This window comes from Zeugodacus cucurbitae, chromosome 5 (assembly GCF_028554725.1).
Source record: "Zeugodacus cucurbitae isolate PBARC_wt_2022May chromosome 5, idZeuCucr1.2, whole genome shotgun sequence".
In the NCBI taxonomy this organism is placed as follows: Eukaryota; Metazoa; Arthropoda; class Insecta; order Diptera; family Tephritidae; genus Zeugodacus; species Zeugodacus cucurbitae.
Genome location: NC_071670.1, coordinates 16,094,424 through 16,116,756, shown reverse-complemented (window position 1 = coordinate 16,116,756; position 22,333 = coordinate 16,094,424). Strand labels below are relative to the sequence as shown.

The window sequence follows — 22,333 nt, the reverse complement described above, 5'->3', positions numbered from 1 at the left end:
ATATTCAAAAAGGTTTTAAGTATGAAGAAATCGCTTTGCGTCGCGCTGTCGCCGTCGTCATTGTCGTTGTCGTTGTCGACGTCTTTCACAATTAAAATGTTCTTTGTCGTATTGTATGCGTGTGAAAAATATTATTGTGTAGTTGATTATATGCTGCCATAAAATTACTGATCCATGGCCTCCTGACTGGTGTCATCCACCTCCATGCCAGCGGGTTCGTCCTTGGATGGTGCTGGTGGTTCATTTGCGTCAGTGGCCATTTCGGTGGCAGCGTTTGTCTCAGCCATAACAACTTCATTAACAGCGGGTTGGGCCTCTTCAATCGGCACATCGTCCATGGGTTGATCGTTGAGTGCTAATGTCGGTGTGGTTAGTGGAGTGGCTGTTGGTGTAGCAGCAGGAATAGCTTCGGCGGTGTCTTCGGCCGGTGTGGTAGTTGCAACGGGTGCGACAACTTCGCTCTTTTCTGCCACATTAGCACTGTCAGCAGTTGTGCTTTCTACAGCTTCAGCGGTTGTTGGAACTTCAGCTTCGCTGGCTTTAGCTGCAGTGGCTGTAGCAGCAGGAGCAGCTTCTTTGTTTTCGTCATCGGCTGGCGCAACAGTAACCGTTTCGGTTCCTTCTACGGCGGGTTTACTTGCAGAATCAGCAGTGGACTGCTCAGCCACTACAGCTTCCGCCTCGTTGGACGTGGTCGTAACAGCTTCAACTACTTTTTCTTCAGCCGGCTTTTCCGACCCAGCAGCGGTTTCAACATTGCTCTCAGTCTTTTCGGTTACTTTTGTTTGCGTGGCAGTGGAGTCGGTCACCTCAGATGTGGCTTTTGGTTCAACAGCAGGCTCTTTCGCTTCAGTGGCGACAGCTTCAGCTTCAGCTTCAGCAGTCGTGGTCTGTGGCGCAACCTCATCTTTTTCCGGTGTGCTGGTCGAAACTTCTGCCTTGGATTCAGCAACGCCCTCGTTGGCTTTAACAGGCGCCGTTTCCTCCTCAACTTTGTCTACGGGTTTAGCACTATCTTTATCACTGTCACTAACAACCGCTTCGGACTCTGCTGCTGGTTCTGCTGATTTCTTGGCATCAACCGCAGCGGATTCATCAACAGTCTTAGTAGTGGCTGTGGCAGCTGCTACAACTACCTCCTTTTCGCCCTTCTCAATCTCTTGTTTCTCAACGATTTTCTCATCTTCTTTAGTTACTTTGGAATCGGTTTCCGACTCGGCAATGTTTTCCTTCTGTTTTACAGCATCCACTTCTTCCGCAGCTACTTTTTCATCGGAACTTGCAGTTTCTTCCTTAGCGGCTTCTTTATTATTGCTTTCAACAGCCGCTTTAGTCTCAACCTCTTTTTTCACGTCCTTTTCAACCTCTTTCTCATCCGCTTTGTCTACCACATCCTTCTTCTCTACTTCTTCGTCTTTGTTTGAGTCTTCTTTATTTTCCATCGTTTCTTTTTCTTTATTATCCACCTCTACCATTTCTGCATCCTCTACGGACGGCTTAGTCACCTCTGCAGCCGGTTCGCTATCAACTTTTTCGGTTTCTTTGGATTTAGCAGCATCGTCAACTTGCGACTTGCTTTCATCCTTTTCCACCGAAACACCACTCTGTTCGCCTTCAGTCTTTTCAGAAACCTTTTCATCTTTTTCATCCAAATCCAGCTTTGCCTTCTTCGGGTTCGGCAAAATGTCATCATCAGTTGTAGGATGCTTGGTAGCTGTCTCAGTCACTACGGGCTTCTCTTTCACCTCAGACTCTGGTGACGCACTACCATCTGCTGCCGTAGATGTGCCATTACCGTTGCCAGTGCCATTGCCGTTTTGTGCCTCCATATTGAACAAAGATTCATTCTCCATATCAATATCGACGTTGACATCCAGCGACAAATCACCGTTAACCACTGAATCCAATGAATCGCCGTTCTCACTCTCAGTGCGTTTACGACCGGGTTCGATAGTGCTCACTACTAGCGTTCATACAAGAGAAGAAAAAGAAAATCATTATTGAGTTGTTGGTGTTAAGAGAATAATTAGGTGTAAATTCAGTATGTACTAAAGAATAAAGGTCCTAAAGTTGAAAACTTAAATATTTTTGAGATTGTGCACGGAAGTACTATAATTCTTTTCTACGCTTGTAATTGTATAAAATCTGTATTTTTTATAGCCTTGTAAGTGACCAACAACGTTTCTTTGTCCTCTCCCCAAGTGCTACCCGCTAGTGACTTAAGGATCTTGTTTGGCCTCTGAACCTTTGGTATTGCGATCGTATGTGGTGTGTTGAGACTGTGAATTAATTTTAGGGGTTATTAACGTTCGGTATTTGAATATCATCGACATGAATGTTAAGGTTTAGTTTGTACTCCTTCGTCCAATTGGTAAAAAGGGTCGCCGTGGATTTAGTGCATGCGAGTGCCAAGCTCCTCGCAGAGAAGAAAGGAGAAAGTTCAAGGAGGTAGTCGTTCACTTTCCAGTTATCCTCCTCGGTCGATGTATTTCTAATATTTCCTCGCACCAAAGCACTTTGCTAGACCTAGAATGGCTTCTTTTGATACACTCATTATGAAATAAATCTAAAGTTTTAGTTTCCACACCTCTAAGACTACCAAAAGACCTGTTATCCTGAATGTTTTTACGTTGTGTATTAATAAATATATAATTACGTTTTTATCTAGATACACTATTCTCTTGCACGCAAGATCACAGCTACTCACGATCATTTGCGAAACCCTACACGAAGCTCTATTAAGTTCAGCAGCTAACTATTGAATACAATTTAGCTTATTTAACAGTTACTAATAACTTTCTATTACACAATTCTACAAAAAACCTCTCGTGCACGGCAATACTTTAAATTTTCTTTTCAATACTTTGAAATCTCAGTTTTAATTAATTTATTGTCCGTTGACGTCGAACGCACTCACCTAAAATGTTCTTTTCAAGAGCACGCATAAATTTATCAATGCGACTGTATTGTTTACGCGGATCAATCAGAAGCTCACACAAACGCTGAATGGTAAATGGTGCGGCATTGAATAATTCCAGACGCTCCAACAGCGAAGATTTCATGCTCTCATAATTAAAAGGATCAACGTTCGGATACTGAGGAATCTCTGCAAATGAGAAAGAGCGAGAAGAATAATTATTAAAAATTTTATATATGTATGTATGTATAGGTGTAAATATGTATGTAGTTGCTGGAAATGATGAGAATGAACTTGGCAAATGAGAATATAAAGCATATAAGGAACTGGCATTAAAAAAAAAGAATTGACAATATCTCTTGATATGGCTTTGTAGAAAAAAGTGCGCTTTTTAAAACTGATTAAGTATACACACATACACACACACCACCACCTAGTAGCAGACGTAGGCTGACTGAGCCGGTGTGAATGCCATTAAGAACAGCTGAAAGAAAAATGCACAAAAAAAAAATTAAATAAAACAACAAGAACAACAATGACTCCAAAGCAGCACTATTAAAATCATACATTGTTGGTTCACATACTCAACAACATGTCTACATACATGTGAAGAAAACAACAAAAGCGCCTCAGGGGGGTTATTGTACTCCAAGTGAACGATTTGTGGCAACTTTGCGCGTGTGCACGAGCCATTTAAGACACCGAAACGAACACCAAAAAACCGGCAATTGCGCGAAATTATAACGAAGGCATGCAAAAAAAAAACAGTTGGTGCGACACACACACAGAAAGACGGACGGACAGACAGAGAGCCAGCTAGAGAGGCAGACGGTTAGAGCCACTATTGTCGCGAAAAATATAAAGAGGAAGGGAGGCACATGAAAAGAAAGCTAAAATGTAAAGGGTGATTTTTTAAGAGCTTGATAACTTTTTTAAAAAAAAAACGCATAAAATCTCATCGGTTCTTTATTTGAAACGTTAGATTGGTTCATGACATTTACTTTTTGAAGATAATTTCATTTAAATGTTGACCGCGGCTGCGTCTTAGGTGGTCCATTCGGAAAGTCCAATTTTGGGCAACTTTTTCGAGCATTTCGGCCGGAATAGCCCGAATTTCTTCGGAAATGTTGTCTTCCACAGCTGGAATAGTTGCTGGCTTATTTCTGTAGACTTTAGACTTGACGTAGCCCCACAAAAAATAGTCTAAAGGCGTTAAATCGCATGATCTTGGTGGCCAACTTACGGGTCCATTTCTTGAGATGAATTGTTCTCCGAAGTTTTCCCTCAAAATGGCCATAGAATCGCGAGCTGTGTGGCATGTAGCGCCATCTTGTTGAAACCACATGTCAACCAAGTTCAGTTCTTCCATTTTTGGCAACAAAAAGTTTGTTAGCATCGAACGATAGCGATCGCCATTCACCGTAACGTTGCGTCCAACAGCATCTTTGAAAAAATACGGTCCAATGATTCCACCAGCGTACAAACCACACCAAACAGTGCATTTTTCGGGATGCATGGGCAGTTCTTGAACGGCTTCTGGTTGCTCTTCACCCCAAATGCGGCAATTTTGCTTATTTACGTAGCCATTCAACCAGAAATGAGCCTCATCGCTGAACAAAATTTGTCGATAATAAAGCATTTCGAACCGAACACTGATTTTGGTAATAAAATTCAATGATTTGCAAGCGTTGCTCGTTAGTAAGTCTATTCATGATGAAATGTCAAAGCATACTGAGCATCTTTCTCTTTGACACCATGTCTGAAATCCCACGTGATCTGTCAAATACTAATGCATGAAAATCCTAACCTCAAAAAAATCACCCGTTAGATAGCAGACCGGATGGTTGACTAACTGAAGCGCCTGCTGACTGGCTGGAAAGTTGGTGGTTTCCTTTTTGTGATTTTTTTTTTAAGGCAGAGAGCAAATGAGCGCACAAATGCCGGCAAACGACCAATGACTAACACAAAGGTAAGTAGCGTCAATTGGGAGCCGGTAAATATGCAACAACAAATATACATTTATAACAACAACAACACTTATAGCGTTCTGTGCGTGTGTGTGAACGAATTCGGAAACGAGAGCGCCAATGTGGCGTTTATGTTACACATTTGCATTTGTAGGTACGTATGTATGTATGAAGAGCATGCAGTATAAATTTTTCGCCTTGATTTTATCATATTGTTGACGCTACTCATAGCGCCGCCGTAGCAATGGCATGCAAATTTTATTGCAAAGTTTTTGTTACTCTTCCTTTTTTAATTTTTAAGTGTTTTTCAGCGTACAAATACCAACACATATTTCCTACATATTTTTTCATATGTTTGTATGTAAATAATTGGCTGAAGTCGTAAGTGTGTTGATTTGAAGTGCTTTCGTTATTTATTATTTGTTTTTACTTTTTAGTTTGTTTACTTTTTTTTGTGACTTACACACACAAACACTTAATAGAATATTGCAAAGCGTTTAACTTTGTTGTCTTAATTTAATGCACGCACTTAAAAAGTTGAACTTGGTGAACTGAAGAGAGCGAAAGATGTGTTAAATTCTTGTTTTTGGCAAACAATAAGTTTGAAAAAATGTAAATAGCAAATATTAATAATGTATACTTTAAAAAATAAACTAATATTTGATTATTATTAAAAAATAAAAACTTTATACTCTGAAAATATTGTAAGCATTCTAACAAAACTATATAAGAATTTAAATTTTTTAAAGCAAATTTTAATGAAAAATATGACAAATAAAAATTCTCTAGACCTTAAAAAATATAGAAATACTTTTTTTTTATCTAAATATATTTTAAATAATCAAAAATAATTTATTAGAATCAATAAATCAGTTTAGAGAACTCTTGTTATGGTTTTTGGATTTAAAAATTTGTTTCTCTAAAACTAAATAAACGAAAATCATTTGCATAAAATATTTGGAAAAAAATAAATCAAAAATAATTAGTCAGATACTTATTTTGCATATTATTAAAAATTTTACTTTTTATAAAATTTTATCAGAAAAATATAAATTGTCTTAATAAAAGACAATATAGTTAATTTTTTATATTTTTAAATGTTATTGCATATTTAAAAAAATATATTATTCAAATTTTATTTTGCCATTCTACTGTTTTACAATTTATATTTTTTATTTCTATAAATTTTAAGCAATATCCATGTTTTCTCATAACTAATTAAAGAAATAGAACCATTTATAAGAATAATGTTATAATTTTGATTAAGTAAATAGACTACAACCCCCTTTTTGTGGGCTTTATTAAACTTGATTGCAAACTGTTTAATACGACTGAAAAGTAATTATTTATATTTAATTAAATTTACAATAGAGATATAATAGATTTCTGTAATTTTTTTTTTTGAAACCTAAATAAAAAGTAACGTCCTACTGAATGGGAAAAAAATATTGCCTACATTAAGGCGCATTCACTTTATTGAATATAATACTTTATTAAACAGATTACAACAAGTCAAAAGTCAAGTTTTATATTCAAATATTATTAAAAATGTTAAAAAAATTTAAGATAAAATTGTAGGAAATTCATTTTTCACTTTTCATTTTTTAATTCTTCAACCTTAACCTCAAATTTTAACTTAGTTGAGCAGATATAAATGTCGGTAAATAACATTTTTTTTAAATATGAGCTCAAAAATAACAAAAATATACAAGAATAGCATGTAAAAAACCCTGTCATATCCACAAATTGCCAAATTTCAAATCTTTTTTAAATTATTAGCTAAAAACCCTTTTCTTCAGCGAAATTCGTGTGCGGTGTGTACCAACTGCGATGTAATTAAGCGTGCAAATATATGAAGAAACTGCCGAGAATGGCTCTTACAAAAGCACAACAAACAGAAAGCTTGAGGCCAGGTGCAAACATACATAACTACTCGCTACTATTATATAATTTACAAACACACACATATGTACATACAAAGCATATTTTCCAACAATTTGAGTATATAAATTGTATTACATTGTTGTTGCTATGCGCCATAGTGTGAGAAAATACCAATATGTATGGGTCTAACTATAGCAACAACAACAAAAATACTATTGTAAGCAAATTATTATTGTACAAACAACAATAAAGCGCCTTAAAAGCATAATAATGTTAGTAAATATATATATATATATATGTGTGTGTACAAATCGACTGAGCCGGTGGTCGCAATTACCGACCATTTATTCCTGTGCTGCTGTTAAATTGGGGTATTCACACATGCGCATACATACAAAGATCTGGTTTTGAAGTACACAAAATCCATTAAAAGGCCGGTAACCGAAAATTCACCCAAAAAAATAAAATAAAAGTAAGAAAAGAAAACGCCACAGTAATGGCTGTCAGGGTAGCAGCAAGCAATTATAACAACAGTTGCAGTGACAACAAACAAAAACGCAGGCAGGAGGCGCTCGTAAATATGCCAAATAAAGTTATACATATACAGTGAGCTACAAAAGTATGCATATTGCTATAAAATAATTGCAGATATACAATTAAAGTAGAAGTTTTGTTCCGCTTTTACTTCTATATGTCTTATTTGAGAAACTGAGAACACTTGAGCTTGAAGAGCAATCTTCCCTATGTCAGAAATACACTACGAAGTGTATATTGTCAAGCAGAGAGAGGACTATAGTTAGAAAATAGCACAATTTTTTTTCTTCAAGTCTAAGCTTTGGTTTTGACCCCATGAACCTTCTAGCACTCCAGCACTTGATAACATTAATGAACTGTTCCCACGAAAGTCTCCAGAGGTACTTACATTAATGTTTATTAAATATACCACAACTGTCATGTCAATTATACCGTTATGTCGTACAAATAAATAAATATTTAATTTTTATGTGAACAATTTTTGCATTCACTGTATTTCAAGTACATATTTAAGCCCTCAGTTGAAGTTGCAAATGAAAACCGGCAAAATCTAAACTAACAGCAGGAACAACTACAACAACAAATAAATCACTGGTAAAACGGACAAAAGAAGTGCAAAACCAGCACTTCACTTTGGACGAGGAGGAGGAGGAGTAGAAAACAGACAGCAGCAAAGGAAAAGCTACATCCACAACAATACGTAAGTAATTTTAAAACTGCAACAACAACAAATAAAACACCGAGTAGCTCCAGCGGTTAAGAGCCAACAAAACAATGGAGCTGCTGAGCGTGAATCCGTCGTATTACCACGCCACTTGATTGTATTTGTTTTTGTTGTGATTGCTAACTGCATTTGTGAAAAAACTTGCTGAGAGTCTATATAGAACATGTGCGTTGTAGTTGCTGTTGTTTTTGTTGACTTTTAACATGGTGGTTATTGTTTTTGTCACAGATACATACATACATATACATATATAAATATATGCTGATATGAGAAAGCTGCCACACACAAGACACAAATGTATATATACAAAACTGCTGCTACTCCTGCTCTTGCTGCCCATTGTTAGCGCAGTCTTAATTTTTTTTATTTCATTGTTATTGTTTTTATTTTTAAAGTTGAGTGTCTGGCTGTTTTAGTTGTTGTCATTAAGACCTAAAAATAGTAGTAAAGTCTTTTTTCGCCCATTCTTTTAACACAAAAAATACAAATAATTATTCCATGCTATACATACATACATTGTTATTGTTGGTTTTCACACAGATTCTTTATGCTTTTCGTTTCATGCTTCTTTAAATTTCATTTTGCTCACTAGTTCACTGCTCAACTGCTGGCATTTTTTAAGCCGTCGCACACCAAAAGCAGGAGCTGAAGACGAAACAAAGTGAACTGATTATAAATATAGAAAAAAATTAAGTTCCTCGAAAGATGCGAATGAACGCATTTAAAAGCGCCACGAGCTGTGCACTCCCCACTTTGAAATCGGACTTGAAAAACTTGGAATTCGCCAGCCCAGAGCCACTGTCGCAGTTTGGTTTTTATGGGTTTCTTTCATTGCGCTCACTTAGCTGCGTGTTTTATAGCTTTATTGTTTTATGTTTTCTTTTTCACAGTAACTGGAATATACATAGGTATAAGTAGGCAGTTTTGTAGTTTCTTAAAATTTTGCTGTCTAAAAAATAAAATTAAGCGAGGCTAATAGCCAGGACTTGACATTGTGATTTATGGCTTATGGAGCCGGTGAAAATGCGCAAAACAACCGTGAAGTAATCAAGTCAGCTGCAAGCTGAACTTTAAATTATGCGCTGGTGTAAAATTTGTGCGCTTGGTAGCTTTGATGCATAATATAGGTTAGGTTCAGTGAAATGTTCGACTGTGGATTTGGTCTATAAAACAGAAAAGCATTTTGTTCAAAACCATTTGATATAACTTGGAACTTGTGATAGAGGCTCCCTATGCATACAATTCCACAAATTTAATGCAATAAAATATGAGCTTCATTTATTCTTTTCATTGGCATAAAAAAATAAATACAAAGCAGAAATAAAAACTTAATAAAAAAAAATATATATATAATAAAATAAACAAATAAAAAAAATAGAAAAAAATAATTATTAAGTAAAAAATAAAAAATAAATATGTATTAAAAATATGTACTTAATAATAAAATAATTGAAATTAAGTTTTAAGAACTTCATAAAAAATAAAAGAAACTTAATAAAAAGCAATAAAAAATATATATTAGATAAAAAAATAAATTAAAAATAATAAATAAGTAAAAACAAAAAATATATTAAAAATACATAATAATTAAACTAAATAAAATTAAATTCTAAGCTTTTAATAAAAAAAACTAAATAATATAATTAAAAATTAAAAATAAAAATGAAATAGAAAAAATTAAAAAAAAATTAATGAACAAATAAATTAATAAAAAATTAAGTGAACAATAAATAAAAACAAAATAACACAAATGAATATATAAAACATATTTTAATTTTAATAATTATTCATATTAAATTAATGATACTCAGCTGTAGCTAAGTACTAAATGCACCTCGAATGCAACCTAAAAAATGTTTTTCCTGGCGAACTACGAAAAAAATATAATAACATTCCACTAAATTAAAAAAATAGAATGCAAAACCAGCAAGTTGTTAGACAAGCAACTCGGCTCTACACACATATTCTTCATTTTGTATTCAGAGAGAAAGTCAAAGCACTCAACATTTTGCCCTACTTCCAAATCAGATGGGAATTTTTTAGCAAAACAGCATTCATGGAATATTCATGATTCACAATATACTGCACTGCAATAGTACATTTTTTTGCAAGTGTAAATGTGTATAAAGTTGTTTTTCTATTATTTAAAATAATCTCTTTTTAATATTTTAAATAATATAAATTTTTTTAATATTAAAAATTTTTTTTTTAATATTTTAAAGTAACAACATGCAGGATTGAGACCACAATTGTGAAATAATTATTTTTTATTTATAGGCATGTATGTATGTATGTATGTACACATGTTAATATTAAATCATTGTAATTAAAAGAGCAGCACTTATCTAATTTGAACAAATTGCAGAATTTTTCGGTTTAAAATTTTTTTCAACATAATTATTAGCACGACATTCGGGATCATTAATCAATTATAATAAATTATAGTTCAGTTCTAACGATTTAATAGATGTGAAAAATTGCGCTTAAACAAGTGTTTAATGAGTGTTTACACAAATTTAACAAAAAGGTTAAACACCTTAAATTTTTTTAATTTGAAAAAAAAATGGTTATGTTTTTAAATTTAAAAATATTTTTTACATGTTCAGCAAACAATTATAATAATATTGCATAAATTATTTGCGTTAAATTGTATTCTTTAATGATTGAAAAAAGTACATAGTTCTTCGAAATGTATGGCGTAGCATATAAAGTACTACAACAAACACAATATTGCTTCAATTACTTTGACTAAATTAAAAACGTTATCTTTAAATGTCTAAAAATTAAATTCTTCGCAAGAAAAACAAAAATAGGAGAGCTTGTGTTAAAAAAATCATGATTATTTCAACAGCAGTACGTCTCTGCATACAACACATATTATTTGGTATACACACATACATATGTACATATATTTTTAAATTAATCAATTATTTTTATCATATTATCTGCTTTAACGCATGTATCTGTGACGCACAGGAAAGCCTTTTTCGGCGATTAGTCAGCATTAGTATCATAATGAATAACAAAAAAGAAAGCAAAGCGAAAATATGCAAGAATGTCAAGTGCCTTTAACTACAAAATACTATTTGGTAAGCTGTTAATACACACATTAACTAGTTTTTTTATATTTTTTGTTATAAAATAATGTGCATATGTATTGCTATTTATAAATTAAACAAATAAAGAATTTGCAAAACAAATTATGCAAGCAAGAATTTGTGTAATGGGAGTAAGGTTTTCGCACGCTGAATAACAATTAAATTATTTTTGATGTTGTTGGTTTTGCACAAAAAATTCATGCAAGCAAGTGAGTGCTGGTGTTAACTTAGTAAAGAAAAAAAGAAAAATTAAGTGATAAATATGTATGTACATATGAATGTACATATACACCAACGTACATAAGCACATCTGTTTGCGCTCACAAATAAGTACATATGGTTAAGCTATAGCGATTGCTGGAGTATTGGTCGCACGCGCTACGCATTTAGCTTTCTTCAAGCCATACTCCCACTTTTGCAAAAAAAAAAAAAAAACAAACACAAAACAGCAACATACTTGCTATCTACTTGACTTCGATTAAATATACTCGTATGTGGATTTATATTTCTGCATTTTTTTTGCACTCTCTTTCATTTTACTACTTCTTAGTTTTTTGTTATGCTTGTGTGAACGGGTTTTAAGCACACTCTAGTTGGAATTCAACCAGCAGCGAAGTCATTAAATCTAAATAAATTAAATATTCGGGGACAGGTAGCAATTGCAAAAATCAACAAGTGCCAAAAAAGGTAGAGAAAGAGGAAAAAAAAGGAACAGCACAGTAGCAATAAGAAATCAGGTAAAAGTATTTCACAAATTACTGAGAGTTGCAGAGCTAACTGATATTTTAATTAATTTTTTCCTAAATATAGCATTTATTCATTTACTAATTTGCTTAGTTTATATTTTTAGTTTAATTTGAGAATTTAAATTACAACAAAAATTGCATTGGGCACTTAAAAATATTTAACTTAGTAGCAACCACTGCAAGCGCGTGACCTTGATGAGTTTTTTAATTGTTTGCAATTAAATTGCTATATTCTAGAAAACAAAAAACAAACAAAAGAGGCGAGAGCTTACGGAAATTAAAAAATGCGTAATATTCCAAGCGGCTGCTAGCAATGAAGAAATTAAAAATATTATATATTTTTTTTTGACTTTCTCATTACACAATGACATAATAATAATGCCTATTCAAAGTAGTAAAAAAACAAATTTTAACAAAAATAACAGCAACTTTTAGCATTGCTGCGTTATTTCTTGAAAATTATTACACAAGTAACAAAACTAATTCTGTACCTCGTATATATGCATGAATATCCTACTTTCCACGCTTAGCATGTCTGCATTGCACATTTTCTGCAATTTTTTGCTGCTGCAAATTTATGTCTTTCTTCTGACAACTTTGGTATTTATCAGGGAGAAAGTTGCCCCCATGTACACAGAAACAGCATTTTTATGCGGACAATTTTCGACTGCAACTTTGCGAGAAAAGAATAAAACGAAAAAATGTGACACGAAAACTTCATAGAAACGTTAGCGGTGTGGTGTGGTGCGAAATGGTGGAAAGCAGCATGTATACGTTTAAAAAGCCGGTTAGTAAGTATCCAGAAAAAGAGGATTTACTTGCATGGCAATAAAATTTGTTAGCCACCACCATATCATTACCACGTTATGTTCATTCATCATAATATCCAGCATTTTTACGTGCACAATTAGTGCTTTTTAATTAGGTATATATACATATAAATACATATATTTTTCTTTACTCACCATCAACACGCGGCGAGGTATCGTGGAAATGTTTAATCACATTGAGCAATTTCTCCCGGAATAAATATTTCAGGCTTGCCCATTTGAAGACCGTATCACCGGTTTTTGCCACATACTGCAAATAATCATCCAGCTCCTTGGGTATCTCCTTTTGCTTTAGACGCGTGAAGCGCTCCAGAATTTGCATAACTTCTTCGGCGTTTTCCATATTAACCATTTAAATAAATAGTAGCGAAAGAAACCGGAATGTAAAAACTTGTCTGAGATTCACCGTATGAAAATTTTCGCTAGGTAGGCGTCTAGTTAACTCTAGCTTCCGCTTTTTCAATGTGATCAAAAAAGTATATATATTTAAATTTTCGCAATATGTCGTCTTCCTGCTGTCGCTGTTAGTGTGAATGTGGCGCTGGCTGGCTCGCTCTTGCCACCACAATGAAATTGATGATGATATAGACACACAAGAACGAAGTTCACAACCGGCAATGTACGTTTTAAAATTCGTTTCGTTACTCTTCTCGCTGCACAAATGACGAAGTTACTCTTGTTGTAGGAGATCGAAGTTGAGTTTCGTATTTTAAGTTGCTTGTTTTTGCAAATGTGTGGCAAAAACAGCAGCAACAATTCGCACAAACGAAAATACGACACAGTGAATTCCGTAGACCAGAGATACACGACCACAGTAATGATACCGACAATACCGACTGAATATGGTTATGGGTACGGGAACCGACAATGGACACGACAACGACACAGATCGCGACGACTACAAAAAGGCACGGCACAACTATTTTATACGGGCGCGTATAGGCAGACAAATGTGCACACACTCACGCACAGACACCAAACGGAACGGAAAGCGATGTGTGGATGCCAAGCGACAGACGTGCAATGCAATATAGCTGCTTAGTGGGACGAAATCTCCAGTAAAAGATGGAGACTCGTTCTAAATGATGTTACGAGTTGGTGTCTAGGCTGGCTAAGACCACAGTTGTTGGCACAAGTGGTAATACCAACAAATAAGTAATTATTTTACAAAATTTTAAATATCTCGTTCCGTGCTGGTGATGCGGTGCGTTGATGACTGCTGGATGTGCGCTCTCAGACTGAACAGAATCGTTGAAATACGAAAACCTTGACGATTATGCACAGCAGACACACAGTTTGCAGACAGCAGGCCACTCAGAGCAAACTGCAAGGCCGGCACATAGGTATATGTATGTATGAAAAGTATGTAACTACCCGGCTTTTACAGCTGCAACTCTTCGCAACGGTGTAGTTGTTGCACGAGCTGGAGTTCAAATTATTATTTTAATGTGGTTGTTGTTGCACAAACCCTTGCTGTTTGAGGAACAGGCGCAAAGACAAGAGATTTTCTCTTGCCGACTTAATATGCAGCTGCTCCGGATACGACTTACGATCTGAATGAAACGTATGTGCTGTTTACGTGTATGTTTGTATGTTACAGGTAAAGTTTTGATTTGCAGTTTTGCTCCTACGAAATGTAAAAGTAAAGAAAGTACATAATAGTATTTTCGAACATATATAAAACTTTGATATAAACAATAAAATAATACGGATAAATAATTTGCTAAAAGCATACGTAAAGATATACTTTTTTTTTGCGTAAACTATTGCTGCCGGCAGCGACGCTTTTTAGCACGTAGCTGCGCTGTCACAATTATAACAAAATGTGATAACTCACCAGATAGAACCGAGCACTTATATACAAATTTTGTTTATAGCGCTACTCCAATTCAAAACTTAACCATTTAATTATGTTTTATCGTTTTAAAATATATAATATTATTTTAAGGCTTCTAGGCAAATAAAATTAAATTTGCGAGCTTCCCTTCCAGTGCGTTTTACAAAAAGAAATCACTGATGTTGCCAGCTGTTGTGGTTGTTTATAACGCATGACATACTGGAATGAAATTTATTGCAAATAGTATTTATTTGATATTTATTACATTTCCTTGCGTTATTGTAAATTAAATTTCTTTATGATATTTTAGCAAACTTTATTTTTGTATCAGAAAATAATTGAAGCGTGCACATTTGCATCAACAAAATTTATTGGCAAAAATCAGGTGGAGCCTATCACAGCTGTTTTGTAATTAAACGCGAACAACAGTGGCATTCAAACTGTGCCATGGAAAGTGAACTTTCGTGGCATGTAGGAAATATAAATAAAGCGTAATTCAAGTACATACATAGTTTAAAATTATTAACATTTAATTGATTGAATTTAAGTTAGATTTTATTCAAAAAATATATTTATTATTATTATAAGATGGGATTATTTAATTTTTAGTCTAAATCATTACAAAATTCTTATATATGTATACGGACTCATACATAAGAAAGGATTTATTTAAATATTATATTTAAGTCCATGTAACCTCAACACACATACTTAAGTATATATGCATTGCCACATATGTATAAACATAATGCAGCGCGCACTTACCTGCAGTCACGTGCCCTTTCTAGCATTTGTTTTCATTTACACTTACATCCGATGGATATTGGCTCCTTTCAAAAAGTGATTTCAGACACACAAATACATACTGAACTGTTACACAAATGCATACATATGTATGTATGTATGTATTTACTTAGAAAAATTTGGGAAAAGGGAGCGAAAATGCGAACAGCTGTTCCATTTATGGTCACACCTGCCTGTCATGCCATTAAGATGCCTTTGGAATTAACGATTTTACATGCTTCAAATGTATGCGGATATATGTGCATACATACATATATACATCAAATACTTGGGTATTATTCTTGATGCAAGGATGTCCTTTAAGGAACACGTAGCATATACATGCGAAAAAGCAACAAAAGTGTGCAGAGCTTTGACTCGTTTAATGCTCAATACTCGTGGGCCAAAGCAAAATAGAAGACGACTACTAGCTGGGGTACTTAAGTCCGTCGCTCTGTTCGGCGCCCAAATTTGGGGGAAAGCCCTCGAAATAAAATCATATCGTCGGGGCCTTTTCTCCACATATGCCACTTGTGCACTGAGAGTATGCTCCGCATTTCGTACAGTATCGGAAGACGCTGCTTTAGTTATTGCGGGCTTACACCCCTTAGACCTCTTAGCCAAGGAGTTTCAGTATGTGATGAATGATAGTTTACCACACACGACACTAAAAAGAAGTGCCAGGGCAGAAACGACCAATCGCTGGCAAAAACGATGGGAAGACAGCGGAAACGGGCGTTGGACATTTCGTTTGATCCCAAACATTGAACCTTGGTTATATAGAACGCATGGTGAAGTGGATTTCCACCTAACTCAAATCCTCACAAGACATGGATGCTTCAAAGCATATTTGAAACGATTCGGGCACGAAACTAACGATATATGTGATTATTGCGGAGGCGCAACCGTGGAAAATGTAGAACACACATTCTTCCATTGCCCGAAATATAACCATGAGAGGCAACATCTCAAATATTCGCTTGGTATAGACCCTACTCCAGATAACCTAGTAAACCAAATGGTCGAATTGGTAGAGAAATGGGAAGCAGTTTGCGAAGCTGCAGCCAGAATCATGAAATCACAACGAGCCAGCGAACAGCGGCGGAGAAGTGAGCTGTTAAATATAACGAACAACTACGACTTGAACACACTAACATTGACGTGACGGGAAGGGTTGGCGACGAACAATGTACGAGGCGGGGTATTAGACCAACAGAGGTGGGGCCAAGTAAATGCAACTTGTGACTGAATGCATTTTGACCACCCCGTACGTATGAGTGTAACTCAACCATCCTCCCGACGTAATACTTGACGGTGGTACCGGGGGGAACGGTACAAGACGGTAGGAGGTTTAGTTCGGATTAAAGTTCCACACTGACTTGGGGTTCAGGCTTTCGATGCTTCCTCCTCGTAAAAAAAAAAAAAAAAAAAAAATAATAAAAAAGAAATAAAAAAATAAAATAAAAAAACATACATATATACATATGTATTTACCTCTTTTACTAATGGAAATACATACATATATACAAGTAAAGTAATATTTTACGACTTTGATAGAGTTTTCTTGAATTTTGTATGCATTTTATTTAATTTGCCTTTAAGGTAGCTTTGGAATGTTTCACTACATTTTATGAATCACTTAAAACTATAAGGAGATACAATATACTCCGCTTTGGTGTCTCTTATCACTAATTAAATATTATTTATTAATGCTAAAATTACTTAATTTTTATAAAATGTAACATAAGTTGATAAAAAATAAAGATCTTTAGTTAAAATAATTCTTTATGTCATTATTGTTTTTTCTTCTTTTTTTTCGCAATAAAAAATAGACAATACATCAACTAATTTAAAGTAGAATACGTTTTAAACATTTATTTTTTATTTTTAACACACACAAAGAGAACTTGAAATATGTAATACTAAAAAAATTAATTATATAAGTAAAATAATTTATTTTAATTTAATAATTTACGAAAAATTCGTAATTTTGAATCACAAATTAAATGTTTTTCTAGTTTTTAGTTTTTCACACGTAATTTATTTATAAAATGTGCTTCTCATATTTGTAATTGATGCTTAGAAACCTTGAATTAGTCATAATAATGCGTGTTTCACTATAAATGCAATACGAAATATTTGATTTTGAGATAAGTGTGTTAATTTCTAACTTTCTTTGGAAATATTAGTTAAATTGCACAAAAATTATTGCTTATTCATAAACCATTCGTGGAGTTAGCTTATATTTACTTATAATAATCATTTTAGGTATTTTATTTTTAATATAGTTAATACACTTTAAATGCCGCTAAGTTCTTTAATGTCTAAGTCTGATAAATTGCTTTGTCTTACTTGTTACTTTAAGTAAATTGTCTTATATCTCTAAGTTTGTGTTGCTAAAACAAATTTAATAATTTTAAAAATATTTTATACAATGCAAATACGCGATTAAAAATAATAATGGCATTAAAAGAAGAACAAAAAATCCTTTTAAAAATTAATTACACAAATATAGTAATGAAATGTCAAAAAATAAACTGCGAAATATATTTGGAGTTGCAATTACAAAAAATTTTCGCAAAACATAATTTAATAGTTAAATTATGTAGTGTTTAGAATTAATTTAAAATTATTTTTGAATTAATTTAAATAACATTTTTGCAATATTTTAATTTAATAGTTAAATTATGTAGTGTTTAGAATTAATTTAAAATTATTATTATTATTTTTTTTAATTAATAACTAACTATATAACTTAATAATGAAATAACAAACTTCTTATAAATAAATGAAAAATTCCCTCCATATAATTTCAGTAAATTGTATGCACTCTTCTCCCCTTCCTTTTCTTTTTTGGGTATGTAAATTCATTTTCCAAGAAATAATTTGCAATGAATACGCATTATTTTGTAGCCACATTGGACAAATCTACAAGTTTCTTCGCATAAAATAACATTGCTTGTAGCAATAACGAAATGTCTTACGGTCACCCGAATTACTAGGCACAATTCCTATTCTGAACTTCATCTAGGCCACTTATCCTTTTTGGTGCATAAACCTATTCATTTACATACACACAAGCATTTTACTATTCGTCCTTGTATCGTAAAATCTAGTCACCGAACAATGACGTCTGCACATTTTGCGCGGAAATAAGGCATACCTACAATACAATTGCATTTACTATGCCCGTACATGTGTGTGGTACTGCAATTTACCCAACAGCCAGTTTACCTGTATTTAAAAGAGCAATAAAACGTGACCCAGTGAGGCAGCTAAGAGTTTACATACAGGGTATGAGGTTATAAATAAAATTATAAATATTTTGTTGTTTTAGTAGTAAATTTCTAAATAAAAATAATATTATAAAATGTGACCCATACTATTTTCTAGTTGGTTTGTGCAATTTCTGTGGCAAAAGCTGTGACAGGTGCTATAAGGTCCTGCCCGACCGAGGCACTTAATGTGCTTCTATACCAACTACCCATAGACATCCATGTCCATAAAATATGTAGCTGCATTCTCTGCTATAAGAATTAAGGAGTTGGGTGGATGGAAACAGAAAAACTATGGACATAGCGACATTCTGAACAGAGTTAAAGTAAATGCTAATAAATCAGATTACATTATCCCAGAGTTAGACTTCAATAGTGGATTCCAGGTGAGGATACCCTCTAGACGAGATTGGAGAAGAGGCGTAATAAGGGAGGAAAATACTATATCAGTCTATACCGACGGGTTTAAAATGGACTGCGGAGTAGGCACAGGTGTATACTCCGATGATCTTAACTTTTCTCGCTCCTTCCGTCTACCGAACTTGGCTAGCATCTTCCAAGCGGAAGTACTGGGCATAGAGAAGGCCTGTGAAGCTCTATTGGCTAACTACCAGAGGATACAAAGAGCGCTCTTAGCCTTGTCGACACCACTGACTAACTCCAGCGTAGTCCATAACTGCCAGAAGGCATTGAGCACTCTGAAAAAACAAAGTACAATTAGACTTGGCCTGGGTTCCCGACCATAGGAACATCTTCGGTAACGAAAGGGCAGACGAGTTGGCAAAAGCAGGAGCCGTTCTAGACGAATCCGAAGCTGTGCCAATACCATGCCCGCTAGGAACGATCAAAAGGGAGCTCAACATACAATTTGAACAATTAGCAGAGAACAGATGGAAGAATACAACAAAATATAAAATAACTAAACAGATATGGCCAAAATATGATAAGACTAGATCTGGGATACTATTAGATAGGTCCAGGAAAAGTATTTTCAGACTTACAGCTACTCTAACGGGTCATTGGCCATTTAGAGAACATGCAATGAAAATGGGAATACCCAATAATAACATTTGTCGAGGCTGTGAACTAGAGGGGAATAAGGAAACAGTATTACACTTTCTCTGTGAATGTCCAGCCCTATCGCAGATCCGACACAGGACACATGGAAGCCATCAGGCATCAAGCCTTGAATGAATGTCCACTAAAAGCATGTCGGACATAAGTAGCTTCATCGAAAACACAAAGTGGTTTGAACGGAAAGATGATACGGGATAACAGTAAATTATAAGGTCAACGAATAGTGTATCAAAATGGCACATCTAGCGCTAATTGGGCCATATAATTCTATGGCTGCACTCCTACCTACCTACCTAATATAAAGTTTAAGTTTTGTATTTAATTGTTGCTTTAGATCGCGCCTCAGCTGCGGGTTGCACTCTTTGGAGGAAGTTTTGCAAAAATTAATACAAACATATTTCTAACGAACGTTGCAAATATTTAACATAATATAAAATAGCAAAAATAAATGCAATGGGGATTGAACCGCACTAAATTATTAATGTTGTTGCAAATATTTTATAATTAATTTTCTTCAACTGCTACGAATAAAAATATTTGCGTGAATTGTTTTGCAAAAGTGACAGCTTAGCTTGTTTGACATTTCTCAACATTTGCATTTGATTATAAACAGACAAAAACGAATATAAAAGATTTTGAATGTGATTACAAACAAATAATAGAAATAAAAATATATTTCAAACATTTCAAAGCAAAACCGGACAAATTTTGATACACAAAAATATAAGTACAGTGGAACTTCTTTATAGTGAACTTCCCTACAACGAAGCTCTCCCTATAATGAAGTCATTTTGAAGAAACAGCTTTTTGGTTCTATTTGCATTTTTGTCTCCTTATAATGAATTTCTATATAGTGAAGTTTTCTATATAATGAACAAATTTTACTGCTTGAAAATCAAGCTTCATACGTTTTTGTCTCCGTATAGTGAATTTTTTCAAATATGTTTTCGGTTACACATTCTCAGAAATAAACGAAATGTAGAAATGTAATACGGGGAATCCCAAAATGAAAATTCATACATATGTACATTGTAGTAGTAGTTCAGTTGTGTTAAGAAATTGAAGCAAAAATTACGCATCGAATCAGCATTTCACTTGAAAAAAAGTTATTAATTATTAACAAATTTAAAGAAGGGAAGGTACGAAAAAAAGATATTGCTAATCAGTTTCAAATACTTCCCAGCACCTTATCAAATATTCTAAAAAATAAGGAAATGATTTTGAAAAATGTAGAAAATGCGGCAATTAGCGTAAAACGCAAAATGCTTCGAACTTGCCAGTTTGAGGAGATTGATGAAGCAGTGCTGAAATGGATAGTCGTTGCACGTGGTAAGAATCTTCCTTTATCTGCAACAATATTGAAGCAAAAGGCCAATGATTTTGCTGAAGCACTAGGACACCATGAATTTGAGGCAAGTACAGGTTGGTTAGATAAGTTCAAAAGACGCCATGGTATTGTTCAAAAAACGTTTTACCAAGATTGATTGAAAATTATAACGCAAACGACATCTTTAATGTCGATGCGACTGGATTGTTTTTCAAATGCCTGCCAAATAAAACACTGACATTCAAAAATGAGCAATGCTTTGGGGGAAAACAAAGCAAGGAGAGAATAACTGTCATGGTGGGAAGCAATATGACTGGATCGGAAAAACTTCAATTGCTTATAATCGGAAAGGCGAAGAATACGAGGTGCTTTAAGGGAGTAAAATCGTTAGATGTCGATTATGAGTTTAACAAAAAAGCATGGAGCAGTGAGATTTATACCAAATGGATTCTAAAGCAGTACAAAAAATTTGGTAAACAAGACAGGAAGGTCTTACTTTTTGTTGATAACTACACTGCGCATCCTAGAGATGTAAAAAACAAGCTAAAAAACATTCAGCTTGCTTATTTTCCTCCCAACATGACTTCGTTACTGCAACCAATGGACCAAGGCATTATCTACAACATGAAACAACATTACAGGAAACGTATTTTAACGAATATATTGGCTCAGCTGGATGAGGGAACTTCTGTTTTTACCATAGACTTACTCCACGCTATTCGAAATTTAAGCACTGTATGGGATGTCTATGTTAAACCAGAAACAATTGCCAACTGTTTTAGAAAGGCAGGATTTTCAAAAGATGCCATGCATAATCCATCTGAGCAGTGGGATGAAGAAGACCTTTCAATAGCGGACTTGGCTGCTTTGCAGTCTTCATTTAAAAAAGTGACAAATATCGAGGCATCATTTGAGGACTATGCCAATGTTGATATTGATGTGCCGACCACGGAAAACCCGTCCGAGGAAGATATCCTCAGCAGCGTTCTAGAAAGTCGCGGAGTTCCAGCTGTACCTGGTGAATATTTATTTTTGTTGTAACCAAACAAATATTTATGTAATAAACATAATTTCTTTTTTTTCCTTTTTAGATATCGATGAAGTCGATTTGGACACTGAAAAAGAAATGGCAGATACTGATGAGGCATTACCTACATTAGGACAAGTTTCTTCTTCCATTAAGGTACCGATTAATGTTTTTAACTGTCTAAATGATTTGGAAGCTTTTGTTGAAAATGAAAAATGGAAGAATGTAATTCAAACCAAACTTACTGATTATTTTAAATAAAATTACAAAAGAAAAAAATGAATTTCTATATAATGAAATCTCCATA

At 34.1% G+C, this 22,333-nt stretch overlaps 2 protein-coding genes across 4 annotated transcripts; one reads left to right on the top strand and one right to left on the bottom strand.

The window, feature by feature from the left end:
- Positions 1 to 83: 83 nt before the first annotated feature.
- LOC105219117 (serine/threonine-protein phosphatase 4 regulatory subunit 2) lies at positions 84 to 14,720 on the bottom strand. Of its 3 annotated transcripts, none has more exons than XM_011195054.3 (4): positions 14,538 to 14,720; positions 12,836 to 14,327; positions 2,918 to 3,106; positions 84 to 1,963 (listed from the first exon to the last, which is right to left on the bottom strand). In XM_011195054.3, exons 2-4 carry the CDS (start codon positions 13,050 to 13,052, stop codon positions 165 to 167), a joined length of 2,205 nt encoding a protein of 734 aa, XP_011193356.2. In that variant the 5' UTR covers positions 13,053 to 14,327; positions 14,538 to 14,720; the 3' UTR covers positions 84 to 164. The 3 variants fall into 3 exon arrangements, with proteins under 3 accessions (XP_011193356.2, XP_011193357.2, XP_054086521.1); XM_011195055.3 differs by having other exon boundaries at positions 84 to 1,960; XM_054230546.1 differs by lacking the exon at positions 12,836 to 14,327 and having other exon boundaries at positions 14,538 to 14,713.
- A 5,389-nt stretch (positions 14,721 to 20,109) lies between these two features.
- LOC128922175 (tigger transposable element-derived protein 4-like) lies at positions 20,110 to 22,325 on the top strand. The gene is made up of 2 exons (XM_054231861.1): positions 20,110 to 22,017; positions 22,091 to 22,325. Exons 1-2 carry the CDS (start codon positions 21,294 to 21,296, stop codon positions 22,285 to 22,287), a joined length of 921 nt encoding a protein of 306 aa, XP_054087836.1. The 5' UTR covers positions 20,110 to 21,293; the 3' UTR covers positions 22,288 to 22,325.
- The last annotated feature ends 8 nt before the right edge of the window (positions 22,326 to 22,333 follow it).